General features: G+C 39.8%; 1 protein-coding gene across 8 annotated transcripts in view; it reads right to left on the bottom strand.

Moving 5' to 3' along the window:
* Nucleotides 1-2564: 2564 nt before the first annotated feature.
* Nucleotides 2565-26211, bottom strand: part of LOC122552613 (kinesin-like protein KIF13B) — a 166761-nt gene continuing 143114 nt past the window's right edge. For 2 of the 8 annotated variants that reach the window (XM_043695364.1, XM_043695368.1), the window contains 10 exons: nt 25468-25644; nt 24367-24459; nt 21459-21611; nt 16498-16575; nt 14480-14533; nt 12656-12764; nt 9049-9185; nt 6950-7012; nt 4778-6002; nt 2565-3213 (listed from right to left, as the gene is read on the bottom strand). In XM_043695364.1, the coding sequence (XP_043551299.1) occupies nt 2903-3213; nt 4778-6002; nt 6950-7012; nt 9049-9185; nt 12656-12764; nt 14480-14533; nt 16498-16575; nt 21459-21611; nt 24367-24459; nt 25468-25644 (2400 nt within the window). In that variant the 3' untranslated portion in view covers nt 2565-2902. The remainder of the gene's footprint in view (nt 3214-4777; nt 6003-6949; nt 7013-9048; nt 9186-12655; nt 12765-14479; nt 14534-16497; nt 16576-21458; nt 21612-24366; nt 24460-25467; nt 25645-26211) is intronic. The other 6 variants (XM_043695365.1, XM_043695366.1, XM_043695367.1 and 3 more) reach the window with 6 other exon arrangements.

Here is a 26211-nt window from a genome sequence, read left to right as displayed (position 1 = left end):
ATATTAGAACGACCTGCACTATATGTTTACAGAGTGAAAAATCGGCAAATACGTTCCCTACAGAAATTAATTCTATCTTCACAAATGCTGACAGAGCTGCCATGTTTCTCCAGCATTTCATTTTAGATTCCCAGCATCTACAGTATGAGCTTTCATTATTGCCCAAATCACACGTCTGCTTTGGGTAGTATGCCCCCTCTCAAAAAAGTTATCAAAAATATAAGATAATCATATTTACCTTTGAACTTGAGGGGCAGAATAACTTAAGCCCAAACATTCAGCCAATCTAAGCATTCAAGTAATGCTTACAACATTCTAACACTGCCTAAGAGGTGCTCAATATTTCAGTAAAATAGTATAACACAGAAAAACACAACAAATAAAAAAATGCCCAGGTATAATTCGCAAGGCAAAGACATGAAACTGGAACAAGATCACACAATCCATCTTTTGTAGCTTGTGCATTACCTACCTCACCCTACCTAAATCTCAAAAGACTTGCACTGAGATATCACTGAGATCCACTTTGATGACCAAGAAATGAAGCAAAATGGCTCCTCCTTGCTCAAATTCGCTCCTCACCAACTGACAACGTTCCTGCTCCCTATCAACTTAAAGGAACCTGAGCATTTTGGATTGTTTTGCAGTTGACCTAATGCGCTGCAAACTCAAATCCCAAGCAATCAGATAAAGAACAAGGCACATCTCAGAACCGTGGCAGACACCAACAATTTCTGATTGCTGGTTGGTAAAGCAAGAACTGCCCATCAATACGCCACATTTGAAACATTGGGCAACCACTGCCCACGACTTCAAGACATAAATCTAAACATCACAACTGAGAAAACAACTGCTTACATGACAACATAGAATTGGAAATATGCAGCAGGTATACCACCATCCTAATTAACAAGTTATACCTTCAGGTACAGAACACTAGCCAGAGACAGTGCAATGCCTGTGAGAGATATTAAACAATAGTTAACTTCCTGGCTTAACTATGACTGGTTGGTTCTCATTCCCTTTCTTTTCCCCAGTTCCACAAAGTTGTTCACTTATCCACTACCCCCTGACAAACGTGCGATACTTGACCCATATAAGTACGTATCTCCTCTTTTTGGGTTTCTTCTCAACATTGTGCACCTAATGCTATGATTATTCAAAATTATTATTTGATAATTCAGAATACATCAAGAAATAAAGCTCGAGAAACTTTGAAATGCTAGATAACACAAAACGAAGGCTCTTTCCATCCTTCTGTGGCAGTAATGCCTGCCACAGCATTGTGGCCACTTACAAACTTGTTAAAAATTTTGATTGAATCAGGAGTTTCTGCTTTGTGTGAAAGACCCAAGGGAATTAGCATTCCCCACTTTACATTAAAAAAAACTTCTAATGTTAATCAAACCAACACTTGCATAGTTTACGGAATGCATTTTGAAAATCACCACAGTAGAAATGGTCTGGTGAGGCAGAGCTTTCTCTCGGAAATCTTGTTTTGTTGTTCCACATCTGCTATTCTAATCCTTACTGCCAAATGTACAGTCAAGCATGATTCTGAGGTTTGATAACAGTCAAGTGATTGGAAATCCCATCTTTCCCACCTGTTTGGAGTCTACCCATTTAAGCCACTGAATGCTTCAAAATTTTTTTAGTTTAGATTAGATTCCCTACAGCATGGGAACAGGCCCTTAAAGGCCCAACCTGTCCACACCGCCCCTCCGAAGAGTAACCCACCCAGACCCATTTCCCTTTGACGAATGCACCTAAAACTATGGGGACAATTTGGCGTGGCCAATTCATCTGACCCGCACATCTTTGGACTGTGGGAGGAAACTGGAGTAACTGGAGGAAACCCACGCAGACATTGGGAGAATGTGCAAACTTCACACAGATAGTTGCCCGAGGCTGGAATCGAACCTGGGACCCTGGTGCTGTGAGGCAGCAGTGCTAACCACTGAGCCACCGTGCCACCCTAGTATTCCTCACAATCCCAACAGACCAGTTAAAATACATTGCTTGCATTGCATAGGGACAGCACTTAAATTTCCACCATTACTGGTGGAAAAAAAAAAGATTCCTGGGTTCTAATAGGAAGAGCTTCCACCAGTGGAAGCACGCTGGTGGTATCCTGACCATTATAGCAAACTGTACATTCCCTTACTGACATCTTAATTGGGTCTTCGCCCAGTTAAGTATTACCTGTTTTGCTGAGGAGTTGCTGTATTCCCCCACACTTGGTATATCAGCAAACTTTCGAAGCCGAACAGGAGTGAAGAAATGGGACCATGCCCTCAATATGGCACGGAAAAAACCTTGAACTCTGCTCTGCTCAAAATCACCCCAGAACTAAAACCAGACCTGATTCAAGGTGAAAACTTAAGTACTACAACAATGTCATAGGGGCAGGAAATTAATACTCAAGTGTTTGGATATTCTTTGAGCAGGTTCAAAGAGGTGCTTATGACAATGTTTGATTCCACTGTTGTGAAAGAGGGCATGGACACATTCATCTCGCAACGAGAAGGACTGCAGGCAGCTCAGCACAATAGAACTGGGAAGTCAAACTTTGACAATACAAAAGCCCTCACGTGAATCATAAATATCTTTTACAGCATATGTCCAGTAGTTCACAAGCCATTTTCAGATCATTTGATTATCATCCACTTTGAAGCAGGAAAATGAAATGATGTTACTGTTGGAAGATAAGTGAACATGGCAGTTAGAAGAAAGATAATTAATTAAGAGAGTTCCAGGATAGGCCAGTGGATGGTTCTCCTTGGGACAGGCAAGTTAATTCTCGAAAGGCACCGCTGGATTCAGTTTAAAAAGAAGTTTGCCATGGATGTCCAGTTCCAAAGCCTTACCAGTTAGGTCTAAACATCATGCACTGGCTGATTTCTCATGAAGGTTTTTGCTCAGCAGACCAGGATTTCCTATGCTCACTCTTCCTTGGAGTCCTGTCACCTGATCGGAGTCCTGTTCCTCCTTCAGATTTGGCCATTGCAGTGAGAGCTGACAAGTTTGGGTTAGATTTGGAAAAGTTCCCGCTCCTCCGATTCTCCGAATTTGCAGCCAACTGAGTCCGGAGGCCGGTGCTACGCCGTTTCACTGAGCCAGTGGCTTTTGCAACTCTGTTTGGCCTAACTAATACTCCGTAGCCTGGATTACATCGGAAATACTGCTTTCCACCGACTGAACCGTCATTCTTTCCTGAAACATAGCAAAAGTGTTTTTAGAACTTTAAACTTAAAGCAAATTGTGAAAACATTCAGATAGCAAATCAAAGTAAGTGAACAACCATAAACTAGCCCCATGACAAGATATGCAATATTTAACTTTCTCCCATTAGACTGTTTCTCAAAAGGGTTATGGGGAAAAGGCAGGAAAGTGGACATAAGGAATGCCAGTTTAGCCTTGATCCTTTTGAAAAGTGCAGCACGATCAAGCAGTTAAATAGCTTACTCCTGTTTATGGTCTTATGGTCTAAAAGATGATGTGAAGAGGGAGAGGTGAATCTTTAAATCCCACCATTACTGCAGAACAGCAAAATACTTGGAGCTTTTCTCCAGAAGGCACTTTCACACAACAAAATGACTGGCTGAGGGCAGCAGTGGCCCAAACAGGTCAAAGACACAACCACTCTCTCCAAGAACATGATGAAAAGGAACATAGGGACAGAAGTACACCTGATCTTTTACTACAACTCCTGGGAGAAAAAAAACACAAAAAAGATTAACTTCTCACAATAGAGCTAATCTCAAGAATTAAAACAAATCATTCCCCCAGCTCATTGGATTTACATCCTGGTTGGTTAAAAGCAAAAGTGTACAAAATTGCAAGGCCATTAAGATGAAGGAATCTTTCTTTTCATCTTCTCCTCATGATGGGACAAATTTTTGTGGAAAGGAATATTGGAGGAATGGGCTAGTTTGTAGAGTGTGATAGACAGTGATCATTGTATATTCTTAGAGAAGTGGATAAATATTTGAAGCAAAAGGAAGATAAAGGTTCATAGGAGAAGGCAAAGGGTAATTGGCCAAAAGCTGGCAAATGGGACTAGGTTTATATTGGATATCTGGCTGGCATGGAGGAGTTGGACCAAAGGGTCTGTTTCCATGTTGTATTTCTCCATGACTCTGTCAGTGGATATTTTAAAGACGATAAGCTACATTAACTCCTCCTGTGCTGCGCATCCGTATAACTTCCCATTTCAGCTTTCACATCACCCAAACACTATTATGGTCCACACTGGAAGGATACAGCATCACGAAAAATGCTATATTTGCCATGCAGAACTAGAGTTGTTTATGAACTTAAGTTGTGGTTTGTAATTTGGAGCAGAAATGAAATGTTTCCATACTAGATAATCAACAACATTATCGCAAATAATAAGTTGCAACAAAATAATTTTAGAGATGCTGTTGACCATATGATATTAACATTTCTGTTTGTTACTTGGTTGCACAAGATTCACAAGCAGCATTTATGAATTATAGTGGAGACAAATTTAATTATTTATCCAACACAAGACACCAAATAAAGAAGCACTTCAAGAGAATAAATAAGAAAGGAAAATAACAAAGCAGAAATAAAACGAAAGAAAAGCAAACTCTTGCCACTCTTGTGGGAAGCTGCAACTCAAGACCTTAAGAAACCAGCTATAAAGTCAATGAGAAAAGGGTTGAAATTAGGTAAAGCTATCTTTCAGCCCATTAACAACATTCTTTTAAGTATAGAACCAAAATCCCATTGAAGATATTCTCAAGTCTCTTACCTGCTGGTACATTCAGCTCAATTCCAATCCAAATTCCATCAGCAAATTCTGTAGATCCTATATACCTGACTGTACCAGTCTTGTTTGTACCAACTGAGACGTACTCCCCTTCTTTTAGCCACTCAGGAATGGTGTCAACAGCTTCCTCAGAATCTGAAATAATTTCAAGTTTCTCGCTTGATAACTCAGGATAATCATCATACCTTGTACTTGCAGGTACAGAGCTCTCAGAATCGTCACATGGCTCTGGTACATGACCTGCAGCTAGGCCAGAGGGCCCAGAGTCCCATTCCTCTGTTGACCACTGCGCTTCTTTATCTTCAAGAATATCTTCAGGATCTTGCCAAGTGGTTTCATCCCCCAAGATGCCTGTGAACGACTTCAACTCGGACGTCCTCACCTTTTGTATTCTGAAGGGGTTAGATGCTGTGGTTATGGACTGTGTTGCATCAGATTTTGGCTCAGACTTTGAGACAGTTAGCGCTGAGGTTGACTTCTGTACCGGTAACAAGTCCTCCAGCTCATCGATTTGGAGAGAATGCAGGGTGACCTTCTGGTTGGTCACATCGGGACTGACTGTTTTGTCCAATGGTGTTTTGGTTGTCTGAGAAGTAGAGAAGCTATTTTTCGTGTCAACTGATGCAGGTATTTCCATGGGCTCTGCCACCATTGTCTCATGTGCAGACTCTGCTGTTACCTCCGGACCTACTGATTGATTTTGAACTTTTCCACAATCCTTTCCCACATCCTTGCTTGGGCTTTGCAGTTGGAATTGACCTTCGTTGGACATCAGTGGCGCACCACCTGTTACTTGAGTGATTTGATGCTGCATGCCCAGAGATCCATTCGCCACATGTCCAGCAAAGCAGGAATCTGATTTAATATCAGCATTTAGTTGTGCTGAACCCTCACTGGTGGCTGACCTTTGACTTTGGAGCTGGGCACAAGTGTCCCTGTCTGTAGTGACCCAACCTGGTGGAGGTGTGCCAACGTCGCCACTTGACACCATAGCAGTTTCCGAAAGTGTTGCTGTGGAAACACTATGGGAGAAATACCCACTTGAAGCCTCACTTGGAGGACTTTGAGGGTCTCCTTGGGATTCATGGCCAGCTGTGTCCACTGAATCGATCTTCGATGGAGCATTTGGAGTGCCTGAGGCTATGGCTACGGGATGGGTGGGTTTTGTCATGATCACTGGAGCAGAAGAGACTTTGTCTTGTTGAGCCTGATGAAAACGTACAGAAACACCACGTTTTGGCAAAGCAAATTATGTTAGCGCATTTTATCCCTTCTCCTCATTAACCCCATCCCACAACCACTCCAAAAAAAAACAGTTTGCAACAAATATATGCCATACTGAAATCATGCAACAATCTCAAATATGTTCCTCATCATCCTTCTAGCAGAAGGAAGATACCTCAGTAGACAAACGAGGTTCTAAGGGAGGTGCTAAAGAGCGGGGACCAAAACTGGAAAGAAAAACATCTTTAAAGAAATAGATTTCTCAGTCCATCCTTGACTTAATAAACATTATAAGTAACACATCACAGAACATGAAGGCAATGAAAATCAATTTTTCAAAAGTTTATTTAAATGGAAATTAAGTTGCATTTACGTAGCAACTTATTTTGAGTCCTTGGGACATCCCAGAAGTGCTTCACGATAAATCTTTGTTTGAAATGCAGTCAATTTTCTTAAATTGCAAACCCAGCTGCCAATTAGCCACAATCAGGTCCAAATGCAAGATCAATAAAGAACATTCTGAGCAAAATAGAGTGAGTTAATAAATGTTTTTAATCCCTCCATTAACTTACAGCATAGTATCTTCCTCGAGTCTGCATCCCAGCTGTTACCCTCAGTCCTCACCATTCTGAATCATTATTCCATTCCATGATTGGAAAGCTCTCTTTCATATCCATTTGACCTTGTTACCTCTTTCACAACCTTTAAGAAGCATCTCTCTTTACTGCTCTCCTTTCAACTGACTATGCTGTTCACCTTTCTACCTTTTAAAGTACTCCCAAGACAGCAGCACTATAAAATATTTAAGCTGCTGAATACATAAGTGAACACATAAGACCTTTAGAAGTAAGTTTGATTTTTTTGACCACGTGCAGCGAGATACCTATTCAGACAGGTATGAATTCAAATACTTCTTGAAATTATACTTACAACTTGATTCTGTTCAAAAGTATCTTCAAATTTAGCAGACTGCACCACAATTCGAGGAACAGACTAAAGGTAAGAAATACTGATCAGTTACTATGCACTATTTATTTAGATAAGGCTTAAACCCCAAAATCCCCAGACTCAGTTTAAATTATTCTATCATTCAGTTACCTGTGAACATTTAACAAAAATTTGCTATTAAATAATTTAAGGTTCCCAGTTCTCCACATTCTGTGCAACCAGGACCACTGCACTTTCACCAACAGCAGATCCAATCACAGCTTGTTCATTCAGCTTTTTCTGAATATCTCTTCAAAACCCATCATCTCTTTCCTCTGTATCCTATGCAAGGGCGTGCAGAAGCTCTGGCTTAAAACCCACGATCATTATTATACTTCAGTGTCAGTCCTGGTCCACAAAAATATCAGTGACATTTCAAATAAGGTACTTGGTTAAATGTAAAGCACTTAGAGGTATCCCAAAGGTTGAGAAAGGCACTACATAAATGTAATGGCGCTTTTACATTTTTTGAATGAAATATGGTTTAAACTGTGATGTCATCATAACCAGAACACATTGCAAGTTACTGAAACCAATGAAATGATCAGGCCAGCCTGCACAGAGTTCAGTAACAGTACAAGTCACTTGTGTGATCCCTTTCCATTTCAACTGCTTCCACATTGCTCATAAAAGGATCATGAACCAGAAAACATGATTTTAAAGCATTTTGCAGAAGAAACTAATGCGAGGCATAGTGGACACTTGGGTTTCAAATGCACTATTGGTTCTGTGATACAGGCAGGTTCAATTGAGGGATTTAGAAGGGTATCAAATGATTACTTAAATAGAAACAGTGTGCAGGATTAAAGGGAACAAGCAGGAGAGTGACACTCATTCAAAACACTCAGACAGCTGGCTTAGACACAACAGGCCGAATAGCTTCTTTCTGGACCATTAACAATTCTGTGATCCTGTGATGTTACAGTGGTGATGCCTGCATTCCCAAAAGATTCAACATCTTGTTCAGGACTGCAGCACCTTCTGTACTGAATGGTGTGCCTTCGGATTACAACAACAGAGCCATAAACTGAGTAAATATTCCTGTTTATATTGCACACACATTAATGCCTCCCTGCAGCTAATAAGTGCTCCCCCTTCACTTACCTCAGTAACTTTGTTACAGATCATATTGAAAAGCCAGTTCATTTAAGCTATCATTGAATATATAAAGGCCTGGTAACTTTTTAATGAATTATTACAAAGGCACCCTTAAAGTTTCTTGCTTTCATAATTCTTTCACACACAAATACAGTTTTACACCAATTAAAAACAAAATGAGCATTTTAAGATTCTGTCAAGCACCATGGCCAGTTTTATTGAAATATTGTTATGAACTGCCAAATTGATGGCAATCTTCCTCCGATTCCTGCTTGCTTCTTGACAATTAAGCTCACCATCTTTGACATTGTTGAAATCTTCCTTGCTCCTCTCTCAATTTGCCACATTGGTCTTTTTCACCTGTAGTCAATTAACCAACTCATCCTGCCCATGTTTCTGAGAACTATCATCACTTAAAGTTTTCACAATATCCCTACATCTAAAGACTAAAGACTAAACAAAAAGGAGCAAACAAAAAACAAGGGGTGCTCCGGTTTTTTCCCCACAGCCCAATGGTGCACAGGTTATGTGGATTGGCCATGCTAGAATTGCACTGTAATATTCAGATATGAGCAGGCTAGGTGGGTTATCCATGGCAAAATTCAGGGTTACAAGGATAGGGATGGGGTGGGGGTTGGGTCTGGGTGGGATGCTCTTTGGTAGGTCGATGCACAGACAGTGGATCAAATGGTCTCTTTCCACACTGTAGTGATACTATAGTTCAAACGGGACCTGATAATGTTAAAACATGCTCTCTCTCCACAGATGCTGCCCAACCTGAAACTTTCCACAATTTCTGTTTTGGCTTCCAATTTCTAGCACCTGCAATTCTCTGGATTTTTAAAACTAAAAAAGGGGTTCACAGCATCTCTTATGTCTTCATTCCCAACCACATATGTTTAGTTTGTTTTCAAAAAAAGGTCATTAAACAGTTAAGTCCTCACCTGTTGATTTGGTACAGGGACAGATCTTCTCTTCTCTTCATCACGTACAGGGAAAAGTGATTTGAGAAGTTTGGGCATCTGAGGTACAAAGGCCTTCACTGGATTCAAGTAAGAGGCTGCTAGTGCTGAGAATGAGTCTGATAAGAGATGGTAGATAATGATGCAGAATCTGCAAATGAATTCCTTCATTGTACTATATGTTTTACCTTTCTATTTTGCACCGCCCTTTTTTTCTTTACCATATGACTAAGGACAGAGAAAATGTAGGAGTTCTCTCCACAAGCTCAATGCTCCAACGTGTATTCATCATTAGGTGTAACCACAAACTGATCACTTACTTTTCCCAGAACATCTCACCTTTTCCCTCCTTCCTTGATACAAACACAGGCACAAGACCCAAATTTTATTTCTGTTTGTTTGAATCCACATAAGGCACAGGTTCCAAATACAGGTTCCCCTCCAAACCACACTATCTTGTCTTTGAACTATGTCACCATTCCTTCACTGTGTCAAAATTCTATAACTCCTTTGCTGATAGGACTCTGGGTGTACCTACGCCACATGGACTGTTCAAGGGAGCAGCTCTTAAATACGCAATCAAGAAGTTCAGTTTAAGCACAATTACAGAAAGGAAACAAATCTTGGCATTTCTAAGGATACCCAAAGCTTTTCAATAAATGAACAAAAATAAAATCAGATTTGCCAAACCTGACAAGAACAATAGGTTTTAATTACAACCACAGCTTCAGAGTCACCATTTCTAACATTCAATTACAGTTTTATAGACTTTTAAAATTAACTGATGTGTTTTAATTAATTGAATTTAAATTCCACTGGTTGCCAAATGGGATTTGAAACTACAGTCTCAGAATGTGAGCATACAGTCTACTAACATTACTACCACACTGGTGTCTCAGTTCTCATTCAAGGGATTTCAAAGTAATTCAGCAATGTTACTCACTTTGTCAGAGCTTTGGAGAATAGTTGTACCATCAGTAAAGATAACTTTGCAAAACAAGTAGCATTATGATTTTATCAGTACAATCTTCATGCATTAGCCCATGTTTCCCTAATATACTGCCCAATTATCATAATTGAGCATGGCATAGCAAAGGAATACATGCACCCATTTACACTTCCTGAAATGTCTACTGGGAACCATTCTGACTTGAAGCCATGTTCTGATTTTCAAATTCACATTGGTACATGAAAACTTGAGGCTCTGGGTCACACAACTGACCATTTTCTTCCAAACAGGACAGCAAACTTGATGTTTTTGGGGAATATATGCACAATGAAATGATCCTTCTAAGTCACACACTAAAACTGGCTGGAGTTTCTGCTATTTTGGTAGATCTCATTTCATTAAGTAAAACAATGCACCTTAGAAAGTGAGTGAATCAATGAGAAAGAGGTGCGAAAGAGGAATTAAGAACAATACAGACAAATGTTACAACTCCAATAATATCATGCACTAATGTTTCCCATTATACTGGAATGAAAGCAAATCTAGATGGACAATAAAAAATGGCACTTGTTAGAATTTCTTACCATTATCCATCATATAAGCACAGGCAGTGCAAATGGAAGAAAAAATGACAAATTATTAATTACATCACGGGAATTCTTTCTAAAATTGGCAGCAATTTTATTTTTTACAACAAAATTGTCTCAACACAATCAGGTTATTTTAAAAACATGCAGCCTTTGTATCACAATATTAGATTTTACTAATGGAAGAGCTGCGAAGAGATGAGTGCGTTGTACTATTGGACAGGATATCTGCCAGCAGTTATTACCATTCATAGCTGTTAGCAGGCAGCATTGCAAATGACTGGAAACCCCGACAGACAAAGATAGGACATGAAAAGGGGGGTAAAAAACAAAACAAGGAGTTGGCCCTGTTAGAAAGTCATTAGATGATGCTACTGTCCTTCGTATTTGTATCACAGCTACTAAAATTTCAGTCAATTGATTTTTGGATTGTGTTTGCCTTTGCTGCAAACTGCACTTTTTCTCCAAGTCATATATTTCCAAACCCAGCTCATGAATCCTACATTTTCCCAGCCATTTAAGTTGTCATTGGTCAAGCATATTGACGTACATGGAATAGTGTAGGTTAGATGGGCTTCAGATTGGTATGACAGGTCGGCGCAACATCGAGGGCCGAAGGGCCTGTACTGCGCTGTAATGTTCTATGTTCTATGAGTCCAGGCAGGTCTCAAAAACACATGGTTCCCAATTTGCCTGATTTCTACTCTCATTACATGAAAGCGAGTGTCATACTTTTTTTACCCTTCTTTCCTTCCTTTTGTGCCTTTTGGGTGATCTTAATGCTTCGCAAAAAGGTTTCATTTAAGACACAAAATTAACAAACCCTGAGAAGGCATACTGCAAAAGTTACTTTGTGAGTCATCTACTAACAGCATAATGTTGATCAAACAAAAAGAGCTCAGAATTTCCAGAACATTGGATATTGTGCAAGGTGGCAATTTGAAGTGAACCATGCATTTTTAGCAAATATAAATTATGTGATATGAAGCAAAGATTTTACAAGTCTGAAGCAGCAGTTGGACATTTTGCTAATATTCTTTTACAAGATTAGAAGTATGTCATACCATAAAGCCCCACTACAGTTAAGTATTCAGACAGATTACAGAAACTAAAGTGAACTTGCTTCATTATCCGCAAAGTCTTTCCAGAATTTTCAATCCATTTTGCTCAAGTAATATTCAGTTAAAGATCACACCAGCAGGATATTTAAAATCTCCTCAATGAGCCACAAGCTTTCTAAAAGAACAAATACCGGAAAGATTGGAGAATGCTGAAAGCAGCCACAGATAGATCAAGGATGTCACTTCCTGCTTCCAATTACTTAAATTCATGAAGATCAAAAGTGTATTAATAAACTAAGTGATCTAGGTTCTGAAGGAGGTACCCCTAATTAATGGGAGTAATTTTTGAAAGTAACAGGTTGTGTCAAACAATTAAACTTTAGGATTGAGATTAAATATCTCAGAGGGAATGTATTCTCTCAAAGGTCAGGTGAAACTTGAAAGCTAACCGCAATGACCGTTTCTTAAAGAATTCAGGCTCCAAAAACAAAAACAGTATGCCTTTTGAAAGCACTAAAACAGTTACACTAGCATCTGGAAGACTGTGATTTTAATAAGTTAAACTTTTGTTTTCAAAATTTTTTGCACTCTTTCCATATAAAAAGAAAACTATTCTATGTCATAGAGGTTTACAGCACAGAAAAAAGCCCATCAGCCCATCGAATCTGAACTGGTCAAAAGCCCACCTCATTATTTTAATCTTATTTTTCAGCCCTTGGCCAATAACTTTTATGTCTTGGCACTGCAAGTGTACAATTAAACACTTCTTAAATGTTATGAGGTTTTCTATATCACCGTCCTAACCGGCAATGAGTTCCAGATTTTTAGTATCCTCTGGTTGAAAGTCATTTTCCTCACGTTCCCTCTGAACAACCCGCCCCTAACCTTAGGTCTACGCCTCATGGTCAGTGATCCCTCCACCAAGGGGAAAGTTTTCTTCTTACCCACCCTATGTCCTTCATGATTTTATATATCTTTGTAACACTTCTCACCTGCATCTTGTGGCATGGAATGCCTACTCGCCGGGGATCGGTATGGAGGAGTCTTCTTGTTGGACTGCAATGCAGCTGTCGAAATGTCCTGCTGACTCTCCCATCGACTCTGCCCAGGAACAGGTGAAAAAAAAGAAATCCAGTTCAAGTTATGTTTTTGTGATAGCTGCACTTGAGACTGTGGGCACTGAAAGGTGTTAGAACTACATCAATATTTTCCTTCATTTAAGTCTCTGAGTACCACACACGAGATAAGGAATAAAGTTCCAAGACTCACACCTGCACGTTGCAAAAGGCCACTTCAAAAATTCCACTCCCTACTTATGCATGCATTTGCTCATGTTTGTTTGGGTGGAAAGGAGAGAGAGAGACATGAAACAGGTTCAAGCTTGCCTTCATTTAACATGTCAGCCCTAAACTAAAAGCATATACTTAAGTCCTAGTACTGCTATCCTAGGTGATAGCAAGGGCCAATATGGGTCTCCACCCCTACATATCCCAAACATTGCAAGTAAAACACTGCAACATTTTAACTGGCTACATGATGAAAATTATGATAATGTCTTTGATTAATTTCAATTAAGTTCAAAGAATGGACCTTTGTAGATGAAAATTTTTCAACATTTTAAAGATTCATCACAGAATCCCTACATTATGGAAACAGGCCATTTGCCCCAACAAGTCCACACCGACCCTCTGAAGAATAACCCACCCAGACGCATTCTCAGTTTAAATTTCAAATTACTTAGTAATTTAGATCATTTCCCCTGATCTACACATATGGGAAATTTAGCGTGGCCAATTCACCTGATCTGCATATTGTTTTGGATTGTGGGAGGAAACCCACGCAGACACGGGGAGAATGTGCAAACTCCACACAGAGAGTCACCCGAGGCTGGAATTGTACCCAGATCCCTGGCACTGTGAGGCAGCAGTGCTAACCAATGAGCCACGCTAAACAGCCAAATCCCTAATTATGTAGTATTATTCCTTGACCATGAAATCTGGAGCTGCAAATATAATGAACATAGATGGGGTGAATGCCAGGCAAGGTTCTTCTCAATAATTAAGTCTTAATTCTCTTCAGTCTAAATTACTAAGTAATGTGGAATTTAAACTGAGAAGCAAATATCAAATTCACTTTTCAAGACAGCAGCCAACTTCCATGGCTAATCCATCTGACCTACATATCATTGTGATACTGTGGACAATTTAGCACGTACAATTAACCTAACCTGCACATCTTGGGAGGAAACTGGAGCACCCAGAGGAAAGCCATGCAAACCCCAGGCAGAGTGTGCCAACTCCATGCAGACAGTCGCCTAAGGGTGGAATCGAACCTGGGTCCCCAGTGCTGTGAGGCAGCAGTGCTAACCACTGAGGCACCATGCCACCCACTATGATTACCAGTGCAATAACACAGATGAACTTCAGTAGGGGCTAACACCTGTGGGGATATCACTAATACTACACAATTGGCGATTTAGCTATTTAGGTTCGATGCTTCTCTTACAACTTGCACTAATAATAACATTAATCAGTCTAGCCAATTTGTTCTTCAAAGACAAAAACACAAAGGGGTTTATACAAAAAACCTGGTGATATCAATTGCGTGCCCCTAAAATCTTGCATCACCAGGTGCTTAAAGGTTGGTTAGCATGTGCTGCGGTAAATTTAACCAGAATCGTGTCACTTGAATGGTCAAGTCACCAAACAGCAGTGACACAGGAATCAACTAGCAATCAACAGAGTTAGTTATTCAGGGAAGTTATTTCTCTTTAATACTGTTAAGTTGCCATATATTCATGCCAGGAATGTAATTACCTTGTTGCGTTCAAGGCTGGATCTTGCATTGAGATCATGACGGCTTCCAGATAACTTTTTTAAAAAATGCAAAAGAAACATGCATTACTTGAGTGAAGTAAAACTATTATAGATGCTACCATAGATCAGAGCATGCAAACTCAGAACTAGCCATGCTCTAGCACATCCAAATTTGGATGTGGTGGTGAGAACAATCAAGGGGATTATGCAGCATTTATAACAAACAAAGGGTTTATTAAAATAGCAAAAAGGTGAGTAGGGACATGATTTCATAAAGGAATCAACAAAGTATTTTATAAGTGAGTCAAATCAACAAAAAATAATCCTTACATAAATTCTTGACACATCAGCCTTAGCTAGGGTAATGGAGTTCTCTTATGGAGTTTATATTCACAAATATAATTAGCACACAATATATTTCCTGCAGATAACAATTATTAGTTTTTCAATAAGGCAGCCAGGACATCTCAATTCATAATAACTGTTTTATCATCATTCAACAAGAACTTTTCCATTCCCCTGTAACTCCTCCCAGTTCATTATTTTGTGATAACACTTCATGTCAACTTCACTAAGGTGTGGTGAGAACACCACTCTTAACTAAAGTCGGAGTACTCTGCCCTTTCCCTTTCAGCTTATTATTTCTAAATTAAACATTTATTCACTTACCTTGGAAATGATAAGAATTCAACTTCCATCAGTTTTTAGCAGTGAATTCTACATTCTACAAGCATATAAGAAAATAACTTCGCCTGGCCTCTCCCTGAATTCCCTTGGTAATAACATGTTTTGCCATAGAAGAGCCAGGTAATGGCTATCTCATGCAAAAAGAAATTTAACATTAATACTCAATGACACCATCATCATCACTAAATTCCCAATCAACATCCTGAGGGTTACCATTAACAAGAAATTAAATTGGACTAGCCATAGAAATACTGGGCGATAAAAGCAGGTCAAAGGCTCAGAACTCTATGGCAAGTAACTCACCTCCCGACTTCCCAAAGTCTACCCATCATTTACAAAGCAAAGATCATTATTGTGATGGAATACTCTGCATTCATCCAAAGAATGCTGTTTTAACACTACTGAAGAAGCTCAAAGCCATCCAGGACAAAGCAACTCCCTTGATTGGCAACAGTGCACAACATTGCAAGATTTACTGCTGCAAAAACCCTTCATCACTACTTTCCAAAACTGCACCCTTCACCACCAAAGATGCACAATGTCAGAAGACAGATGAGAGCATCACCACCTGCAGGTTCCCCTCCACATCACACACCACCCTGACTTGGAACTATATTGCCCTTCCTTTATTGTCACTTCATTAAAATATTGGCACTCTCTCCCTAACAGCACTGTGGGTGTAGGTACACCTCTTATACAGCAAGCTTCAGGAGCAAATGTAGTCTTGGTCAGCAATGCTCACAGCCCATGAAAGGACTAAGAAAGTTACCTTCAAACCTCCATTTACTTAATGCAAGTGTTAATCCCTTAATACGTCATCAACATTTTTCATCAAAGACCCTCAACTCACAACTAAAATTCTGTAATGCAATCCTACCTTTTAACCAAGTAGCTGTTTCCAGTCAACCTACCCTTGACAATCAGATGTTTCCTTCTCCTAATGTTTAAAGATTTCAAGTGAAGTTAATAACTAGGGGGCACAGCTTAAAAATAAGTGGTCATCCACTTAATACAGATGAGGAAAACAAATTCCAAGGGTTGGAAGTCTTTGGAATTCCCTACTTCAAAAGGCACCACATCCAAAATCTTTATTTTTTTAGTCAGAGGTAGATGCTTGATGACTGAGATGACAAAAGATTATAGGGGCATGCAGAAATGCAGAGTTGAGGTTAAAATCAATTCAGCTATGATTTTATTGAATAGTAGAACAGGCTGAGAGGTGTGAGTGGCCTACTCTTGCTCCTTATTCGTATGTTCGTTGCATGATTTAAAGCACATTCCGATTCTCATCATGCACAAAGGCAGAGGGAAAACAGCTGCTGAAGTCATACCCGGTTGACGTTTGGAGAGCTGATGCACCTTCTGGTCAGTTTACGCTTTGTATTTAATTGTTCTTTAACTGCAACTTCCTGTTCACAAAACACAGCAGAAAAGAAACAACACAACACAGAATCAGGACAAGGACAAAACAACAGAAAGAGAAATTTGCAGTTCAGCAATGCACAACGGAACAGTTCATTACTTTGGAAGAAAGCAAGCAGCCAGCCTTTGAATAGTTAACAAAAGTAAAATACTGGAGATCTGAAATAAGAACAAAATGTTGGAGAAACTCAGCAGGTCTGCCAGCATTGGTGGGGTAAGAAACAGAATTAACTCTGAGTACAATGACTCTTGCTCAGAAAACAGTAACTGTTTCTCTCTACTGATGCTGCAGAATCTATTAAGTTTCTCCAGCACTTTGTTTTTGTTTCCAACTGCTATAGATGTTTTGCCAATTCCTCTTCTCCCCCCATTGCAATGTGCTACTGGAGTACAATTCCATGAATCCTGATCAGTTTCTCAAGTCCATTACCCATGTATGCTTTTTGATGGGGAGTATTCAGGGTTAAGGGGAACAGCACCATATGCAGCCAAAGCTGCTCACACAAAGCTGCTCCATTCAGAGAACGCTGAGCATCACAAATAAATTAGAGGTCAGACAGTCCCTCCAGGCTGTTCTACTTTTCAATCAGGTCACACTGATTGGTATCTTAGTCGAGATTGTGGTGCTGGAAAAGTACACCAGGTCAGGCAGCATCAGAGGAGTGGGATGCTGCCTGACCTGCTGCGCTTTTCCAGCACCACACTCTCAACTCTGATCTCCAGCATGTGCAGTCCTCACTTTCTCCTGCTCAGTATCTTAACTTATCTATTTTTCTTTCACATTGTTTAATACCCTTGCCTCTCTCCTTTGAATCAATCGTTGCTGATCTTCAATGGATTTGGTCTTCCAATCTTCTTAATTTATCAACTGCTTCAGCCCATAATGCAACTTTCCCTAGGTCTACCACTCAATCTAAAAACTTTAACTCCCCCAATTCTATTTCCTCACCCAAAGCTTACTCTATTCAAGCAGCTCACTGAAACAACTTTGTTCTGCAATGTATATTATTACTGTTGAAAGTCTAGTGCAGTTCCTAACTTTAAAATCTATATCTTGGACATTACGCCACCTGATGCTGTGGCACTCTGTCATCGGACTAGTAATCCAGAAACCCAGGGTAACGATTTGGGGTCATGGATTCAAATCACACCATGATAGATGGTTAAATTTGACTCAATGACAATCTGGAAATACAAACTAACCTATCAGCAACTATGTAACCACTGTTGACTTTATAAAAACCCTTACGGTTCACTAATGTTTTTTGGGGAAGGAAATCTGCTGTCTTTACCTGGCATGATCTATATGTGACTCCAAACCTACAACACTTGTGACTCTTAGCCACCTTTTGAAATGGCCTTAGAAAGTCCCTCAGTTCAAGGGGCATTTAGGGATGGGCAATAAATGCTGCTCCAGCAGGTGATGCTCGCAACCCACATATAAACTTTAAAAAAGGGCTCAATTTACCAAAGGTTTCAATTGCCATTTAAAAAAAAAACATTTATGGTACTTGGGTGTCACTGATTAGACCAGTATTTATTGCTAATCCCTAATTGCCCAGAGGGTAGACAACCATTCTGCTATGGGTCAGGAGTCACATGTAGACCATACCAGGTAAGGAGGGCAGCTTCCTTCCCTAAAAGACATTAGTGAACCAGGTGGGTTCTTCCAACAATTGGCTATAGAGTCATAGAGATGTCCAGCATGGCAACAGACCCTTCGGTCCAACTCGTCCATGCTGACCAGATATCCTAACCTAATCTAATCGCATTTGCCAGCACTTGGCCCATATCCCTCTAAACCCTTCCTATTCATATACCCATCCAGATGCCTTTTAAATAATGCAATTGTACCAGCCTCCACCACTTCCTCTGGCAGCTAATTCCATACACACACCACCCTGTGTGAAAACGTTTCCCTTTAAGTCCCTTTTATGTCTTTCCCTCTCACCCTAAATCTATACCCTTTAGTTCTCGACTCCACCACCCCAAGGAACAGACTTTGTCAATTTATTTTATCCATGCCCCTCATGATTTTATAAATCTCTATGAGGTCACCCTCAGCTTTCAACGCTCCAGGGAAAGTAGCCTCTCCCTGTAGCTCAATTCCTTCAACCCTGGCAACATCCTTGTAAATCTTAACTTCATGATTGTCATTATACTCTTAATTCCACACTTATTGAATTCAAATTCCACCATCTGCCATAGCAGGAATTGAACCTTGTTCCCCAGAAGATTTACTGGGTCTCTGGATTAATCTTCGAGGAGAAAGTGAGGTCTGCAGATGCTGGAGATCAAAGTTGAAACTTCATTGCTGGAACAGCACAGCAGGTCAGGAATTCCTGAAGAAGGGCCTGTGCCCGAAACGTCGAACACTCACTATGAAACCCCTTGATTTGCTTTTCCAAAATGCAAGACCTCACACTTATCTATATTAAACTCCATTTGCCATTTCTCAGCCCACTTACCCAGCTGATCAAGGTCCTGCTGCAGTTTCTGACAACCTTCCTCACTGTTCACAATACCACATATTTTATGTGTCATCTACAAACTTCCTGATCATGCCTTGTATGTTCTGATCCAAATCATTGATATAGATAACAAACAGTAATGGGCCCAGTACCAACCCCTCAGGCACTCCACTAGTCACAGGCCTCCAGTCTGGCCAGCATCCTTTCACTACTACCCTCTGCTTCCTACCATCAAGCCAATTGTGTGTCCAATTTGCCAGCTCCTGCTGGATTCTATGCCATCCAACCTTCCAGAGCAGCCTACCATGTGGGATCTTATCAAAGGCCTTATTAAAATCCACATAGACTTCATCTACTGTCCTGCTCCCTCACCTTGACCTCTTTCCACCTATCACATTTCCAACGCCCCTCCTCCAAGTCCCTCCTCCCTACCTTTTATCTTCTCCTGAACACTCTCTGCTCATTCCTGAAGAAGGGCCTGTGCCCGAAATGTCGAATCTCCTGTTCCCTGGATGCTGCCTGACCTGCTGTGCTGTTCCAGCAATAAAGTTTCAACTCTGGATTAATCACCCAGTGAAAACAGCACCAGGCTCCCAGTGCCAGACAAATAGGAATATCTTGGCCCAGATATTTCTTCTGATGAAATTAATTTAAATACACCAGACCCAGTGAAGACTTAGACTTTTGTGCTGTGCTTTCAACAACTTTAGTTCTAAATTGTTCTTTTTGCTTTTGCAACTGCTTACACTATGCCAGGATAAAAATATCCCATCTTTACAGCATCATGGAAATGGACAAGCTAATACACAAGGACAAAGTTAACAGACACGAATGAACATGTGAATGATTTACACAGTGCCATCATAAAAGAGTTCATGTATTGAGAGAAACAGTAGCTGAGGGCACATTGGTGAAGATCTAACAGTTGAAAATATTTACGTAAAACACCAGAGATTGCTGATTGACTTCATTAAAAAAATGCAACAATTTGCCCAGACAGTGACAGCAAGCAGCAGCATAAAAGTTCAGTACAGCAACAACCTACAGGACAAAGAATACATTTCAGATTTCATTTTTGTTAAATGTCTGTACAACTGCAAATGAGTAGCATGTACCATTTCTCAAAAACCAATTCACTATTGTGATGACACTATGGCTTTAAGGGGTGTATTTTGTCCTTTTTTTTAAAAAAAAGGTTAAGACAGATGTGGTCAATAGTCTACTCAAAGCAGCTTGTGAGGCCTTCGGCTTTCAAAAAAAAAAGAGTTGGAACAGAAACAGTCTGAATGGCTCAGGTCAAGTTTCCACAGAACCAGGATTATTAAGGAAGCTCTTACTCTTCTCTGTTACAGCTAAAAGCTGGGGTTCTCCTCCTGCTGCTAGAATTGCATGTGAGACTATCTACTTTACTCAATTTACCTTTGCCAAGGATGTGTTTGCTGAGTGGATGCTACTTGAGTGGAACAGTTAATTAGTAGTAGTTAATACACGTTATTTTGTTAAGCAATTCGATAGAATTACAGTTAAGTCAATTCTTATATTTTTATTTTTAGACTACAGACAAAACAAAGTGTATTTAAGTTTGACCAAAATGCATCTGGATTGCCACACCTTACATTTATCTTTAAAATAAGAAAAAAGTTAGGGTCAAGACTATGTTCTTAATGTATTTCAAGGGGTTTGGTCTGGTCCAAACCACTGATGGTTGGGTCATACTCCAGTCTTGCGCTGACTGAAGAAATTCACACATCTGTTTCCTACACTCCTAACTCAGCATCATAACTGAACTAAAAATAAACTGAACTGACAATACACGCTGATTAACTGGGATTTCACAAATTAACAGACGGGATCTCTGGTGACATTGGCAGATGGCTGGAATGATTAGCTATTACTTCTCCTCTGGGTCAGCCCAAATCTAGCACCTGTGACTGCTCGAAGCACAGAAGAGGGTGTTGACCAGACCTGGAAGATCAACATCTCCCGTTTATCTCATTGAACAGAGGTGCCACAGGCAAGATGTATTTGGAAGTGCTGAAGAGGTGGGGTGAAGTGTAGCAGTGTGCTGAAACTTACTATGGATCACCTACAAAATTCAATTATATGTCAGGAATCAACACTATGAAGAGCAAAATTTCAGTGCAATTAAAGTGATCAGCTACTCCTATAGAACATTTATTTTTGACCTACATGCACAATGCAAGCTAAACTAACATCTATAAAATAACTCAGTTTTAAATTTGGCTCAAAATGTTGACATCCTTTTGTAACCTTGAAATGTCTTCACCTATGTATAGAACATGCATACTAAACTATAATGCGCCCATAAGTCTTAAATCAGAAATTGAAAATGGGAAATCATCAGCCTGATCAGTTTCCTCCAACTCAATAAAACTCACCTGACGCAGACGATCTAGAGTGAGGATATTTTCCACTGCCAATACACTACGAAGATATTTCTCAATGTATGCTTCCTTCTCGGCAGACTCTGCAGTTTCTAACTCTGCTGCCATTCGTGCCAGTGTTTCACGGTCTTCAGATGCTTGAGCATCCTGGGAAACAGAAAGGAGAATGCCAGATCATTCATACAATATATCCTGTATCTGAAGGCACACCATGCAAAAAAATTAGGCAGTCAGTTTTTGTTGTAATACATCAGTTGATTATGTAATTGTCAGTTAATTGTGGAAGCTGGCAGGCTGAGAAAGTATCCACTGCTTTAATCAGACTGCATCTTCATTACTGATCACTTAGGCATGAAGATTCAGTCTAACTGATCCCTTATGACAAAGGATTTGGTTAAAAGGAAGGGTAGTATCACTAACAAGTTTAGCTTCACAATCAAGAATTAAATGGAGCACAAAAGGAAGTCGTACAAAATATTTTATTTTAAAATTGTAAGTTAAGCCTCAGAGTAATATGATCAACTCTGAGTATTACACTTCAGGAAAAACATCAAGGCATTGAAGTGAACATTTACTAGAATTGTAGCAGGGCCAAGGGCCTTCAGCTGCATGGACAAGCTCTTAAAGATGTAGATCTAGATTCAGCAGAGGTGTTCAACATTAGGAAAGACTTGATGGAACAAATAGATGTAAACTGGTCTAGCAGGAGGATTGTGAACCAGAAGACAAAGATTTGAGATAATTGATAAACAAACTATTACGTGGAGGTGCCAGTGTTGGACTGGGGTGGACAAAGTTAACAATCACAGGTTATAGTCCAACAGGTTTATTTGGAAGTACAAGCTTTCGGGACGCTGCTCCTTCGTCGGATACGATCATAGGACACAGAATTTATAGTAAAAGATCAAAATGTCACACAACTGATGCGATGTATTGAACAAACTTAGTTTGCTGTTAAGTTTTTCATCTTTTAGAACGGGGTTGCAGGTTTGATTCATTAATATGTAAATCCCAGAACTTCTTTCAAGTCACGTTCCTGTGATAACTTAAGGTTTTATAATTAAAAAGGTGACATCTCAGCTCAGACAATGCATTAACAGTGAGGTTAAAGGGTAGACGATGAGAATATTTTACTTTGTTTGTTGACAACAACTTGGGAAGTAGATGTCAATCCAATAGTAACTTTCAAATGAAATCAGGTGAGAATAAAGCAGAAGCTTAGGTGGATTTTGTTTATGCTGTGAAATTAAAGATCTTGCTGTTAAAAATACAGACTGGCACCAATCATTAATCTATGACAAATAATTGATATAGCTGCTGAAATTCTACCAGTCTCCATAGGATAGTGATAAGCATCAAAATTCTCTGCTGGTGAATGACTGATCTCGAATAGATTGTCAAGGTATGTGCATATACTTTCCAATTAGGATCTCTTCTTCCAGAAGTCAGCTCCAGTGTTGTTACAAGTAGCACAGCAGTTAAGTTATGTGGACACAATTACAATGTTTAAAAGACATTTGGATAACTACATCAATGGGAAAGGTTTGGAGGAATATGGACCAGGAGCAGGCAGGTGGGACTACTTCAGTTTGGGATTATGTTCAGCATGAATTGGTTGGAGTGAAGTGTCTGTTTCCATGCTATAAAACTATGACTCACGAGTTCAAATCCCACAATGGCAGATGGGGGCAGTTTAAAATGAATTAATTAATTCTGGAACAAAACAGCTAGCCTTATGAAGCTACAGGACAGTTGTTAAAATCCATCTGGCCCACTCATTTCCTTCAGGGGAGGAAATCCATTGACTTTGCCCCACTATACTTGTCCTACGTGACTCCAGACATACTGTGGTTGATCCTTAAAAGCTCTCTGAAGAGGCGAAGCAAACTGCTCAGTTGTAGGCAGCTCAGTGCCACCTACACTAATAAGCAATGGAGCGTAAAGACTGATATTGTCAGCGAAGCTCACATCCAAAAATAAACAGTTTGTTTTAAAATAAACTACACATTTCCTCTGCCCATAAAGATGCACCATGCTACTATTATAGCAAATTGGGCCAGAAAGTTAATTATATCAGCCGAAGTATGGTTAGTGAACCCGGTAACAATAAATATTCATTTTATAAATTTAACTCAAATAATCTTAAGTTGATTAAACAACACATTAAAATTTCCCTTTATTTTAACCACTTCACCTCCACTTCCTGTCTCATAGTCTTCCTGAAATTATGCTTGAAGCATAAGAATGACCACATAAATTATGTGATGCAGATGCCACGTTAAAAATTTAACTTTTTAGCATAAAGCTAACAACTCAGGAAGAGGATTTTAGCTCACACTACCAGTTCTCGCTCTCTCTCGGAAAGTGGCCTCCTGCTCTTGGCTCAGAACCCTGCAATTTGTTTTTCAATTTTTAAACAATAGGAACTCCCTTTTGAAGTTGATTCTGAATTTGCTTCCAGCATCCTTTCCAGGTCATAATTAACTTTAATGAAAGTTGTTGTTGTTGACCCCTTGGCTTGTTTGCCAATTATCTTTTATCATTTTCCAATTGGTTAATGACCATCCTGTCAGTGGATACAGTTTCTTGTCACCTGCTACGTCAAACCTCAAGTTCCCCAGAGTGATTTCCACTTTGCTCGAAAATAATCTTTGATTATTGTGCATTTTACATGCAAGTAGTGTTTTAGTTACAAAACCTGCAGGCCTCATTAGTTAGACTTTTTAAGTTAATCTGTCTTCCCTGGAACTTCCTTTTTTATAATTTACAGTGCTCGCAGGACACAGAACATCATTTGTCTGAAAACCTGTCAATAACCCCACAAACAGCACTAATAATGCGATACATCTCTTTAAAAAGCTCACAAACCACTATCAAGCCATGATAATTATTGCTTACATACCTCCGGAATATTGGAGACGATCTCAAAGGTCACTCCACATGCATTAAATGTACTTTTGTGGGACATTCGTCTCAGGAAATTTTGTGCGAAACCCTGAAATTACATTTTATTATAATTTAAAATGAAGACATTAATAAACTTCATGAGAGTCCACCCAGATCAGGGACTAACCCAAGTATCAATCAGCATCTGAATTTCCAGTACTCTCTTGTATTCTGCGTTTTTTATACCAACTTGAAACATTCATATAGCAGCACAACTTAAATCAGCATCTTAATCAAGCAGTTCTTTCACCACTTTGGCTTCACCATGTGTCCAGTGCATGTAAAAGCTCTAGCTGAAAGCCCCAGCCAGAGTGCTGGGAGTTGTCAGTTGACTGATAGGAAGCTCACACAATCATCTTCTACAAACAACGCAGGTGTCGAAATCCAAAGAGATAGCATAGATAGGTAGTGGTCAGAACATGGGAATTTTTTTACCATTTCAAACTACACAACCCTCCAGCAGGGAACACTGGTAAAGCTCCTGCCATTTTTCTAGCCAGCGTTAATGACAGTCAACTCTTCTCTGGAATACGTTTAATTGTCCTTTCTTAAACTCTAACCCCCTCCAAATTCCTAATACTCTTACTGGTAATTCATACTGTGGTGCAGATTCCAGTTGCCCTCCAGCAGATAATAATTCTTCATATAAATGCTCAAATAAGTGCTGATAAACTATTCCATCTCAAGGATCAGGGATGTCCAAAACTATCTTCAAACCAATGCAAATGTCAGCATGATTTCCAGCAGGGCCAAAAGCTAGCAATCAGGAGTGAAACCAGCTGACTTCACCTTTCCCTGTCTCAGATGCACTGAAACCAGTGTAACAATTCCAAAGTTGTATTGGCTAAAACTGTACCATCACCAGAGCAGGACCTTTGGAGTCCAGATGGCATAACTAACACTTGTGAACAGAATAAGATGAGTCTTCAGTCTTTAATCCCAAATAATCAACTTGCCATTTGAATTCACTTCATTGAGTCACCCCAATTTTCTTTATTAATTTTACTTAGGACCTCAATTTTATCAGAATTGCCAGAGGATTCTCTTCAGACTGTACCTGCCGGCTGTAAACGTTCACACAGATGCGCTTGCGTAACACGAGCTGCATCTCAGCAGGGTGGCTGAGCTGCACCACAGTCTTTACAATGAGGAAAACACGCTCATCAGCTGGAGTGCCTTTGCTCAAGGATGGACAGTTATGAATGTTGGAATCCCAGGAAGCCTCTGCTTTCACCTACGAGAAAAGTAAATTGTTGTGTGGCACTTAGTGTGGATAAATTCCAAAAATCATCTTACATCAAACTACTAATGAAACAAATTTAAATATGGATCAGTAGATGTTATGAAATGTTAATAGATACGAGGAAAGGATGGACAGTGGTACTCAGCATAATATGTTATTGTTGGGTCACACATTGAGGGCGAGCTATTTTTTTCAACTTTTTCATGGGATGTGCCTGTTACTGTCAACACCAGCTTCTGCTGCACATCCTGACTGCCCTTTAGGTGGTAGTTCTTTATTGCTGCAGCAGGCTATACTGGTTTGAGTATTCCCTCAATGCTGTTATGAAGGTAGGTCCGTGATTCAAATACAAGTTATACGATGCTGGTACAACTAAGTGGCTGACTTGACCTTTTCAGTTCAGAGCTGAAAATGTGTTGCTCGAAAAGCGCAGCAGGTCAGGCAGCATCCAGGGAACAGGAGAATCGACGTTTCGGGCATAAGCCCTTCTTCAGGAATGAGGAAAGTTTGTCCAGCAGGCTAAGATAAAAGGTAGGGAGGGGGGACTTGGGGGAGGGG

The sequence above is a fragment of the Chiloscyllium plagiosum genome, chromosome 9 (assembly GCF_004010195.1).
Source record: "Chiloscyllium plagiosum isolate BGI_BamShark_2017 chromosome 9, ASM401019v2, whole genome shotgun sequence".
NCBI lineage: Eukaryota > Metazoa > Chordata > Chondrichthyes > Orectolobiformes > Hemiscylliidae > Chiloscyllium > Chiloscyllium plagiosum.
Note: the sequence above shows the minus strand (reverse complement) of the source record. Positions and strands in the feature narration are given on the sequence as shown.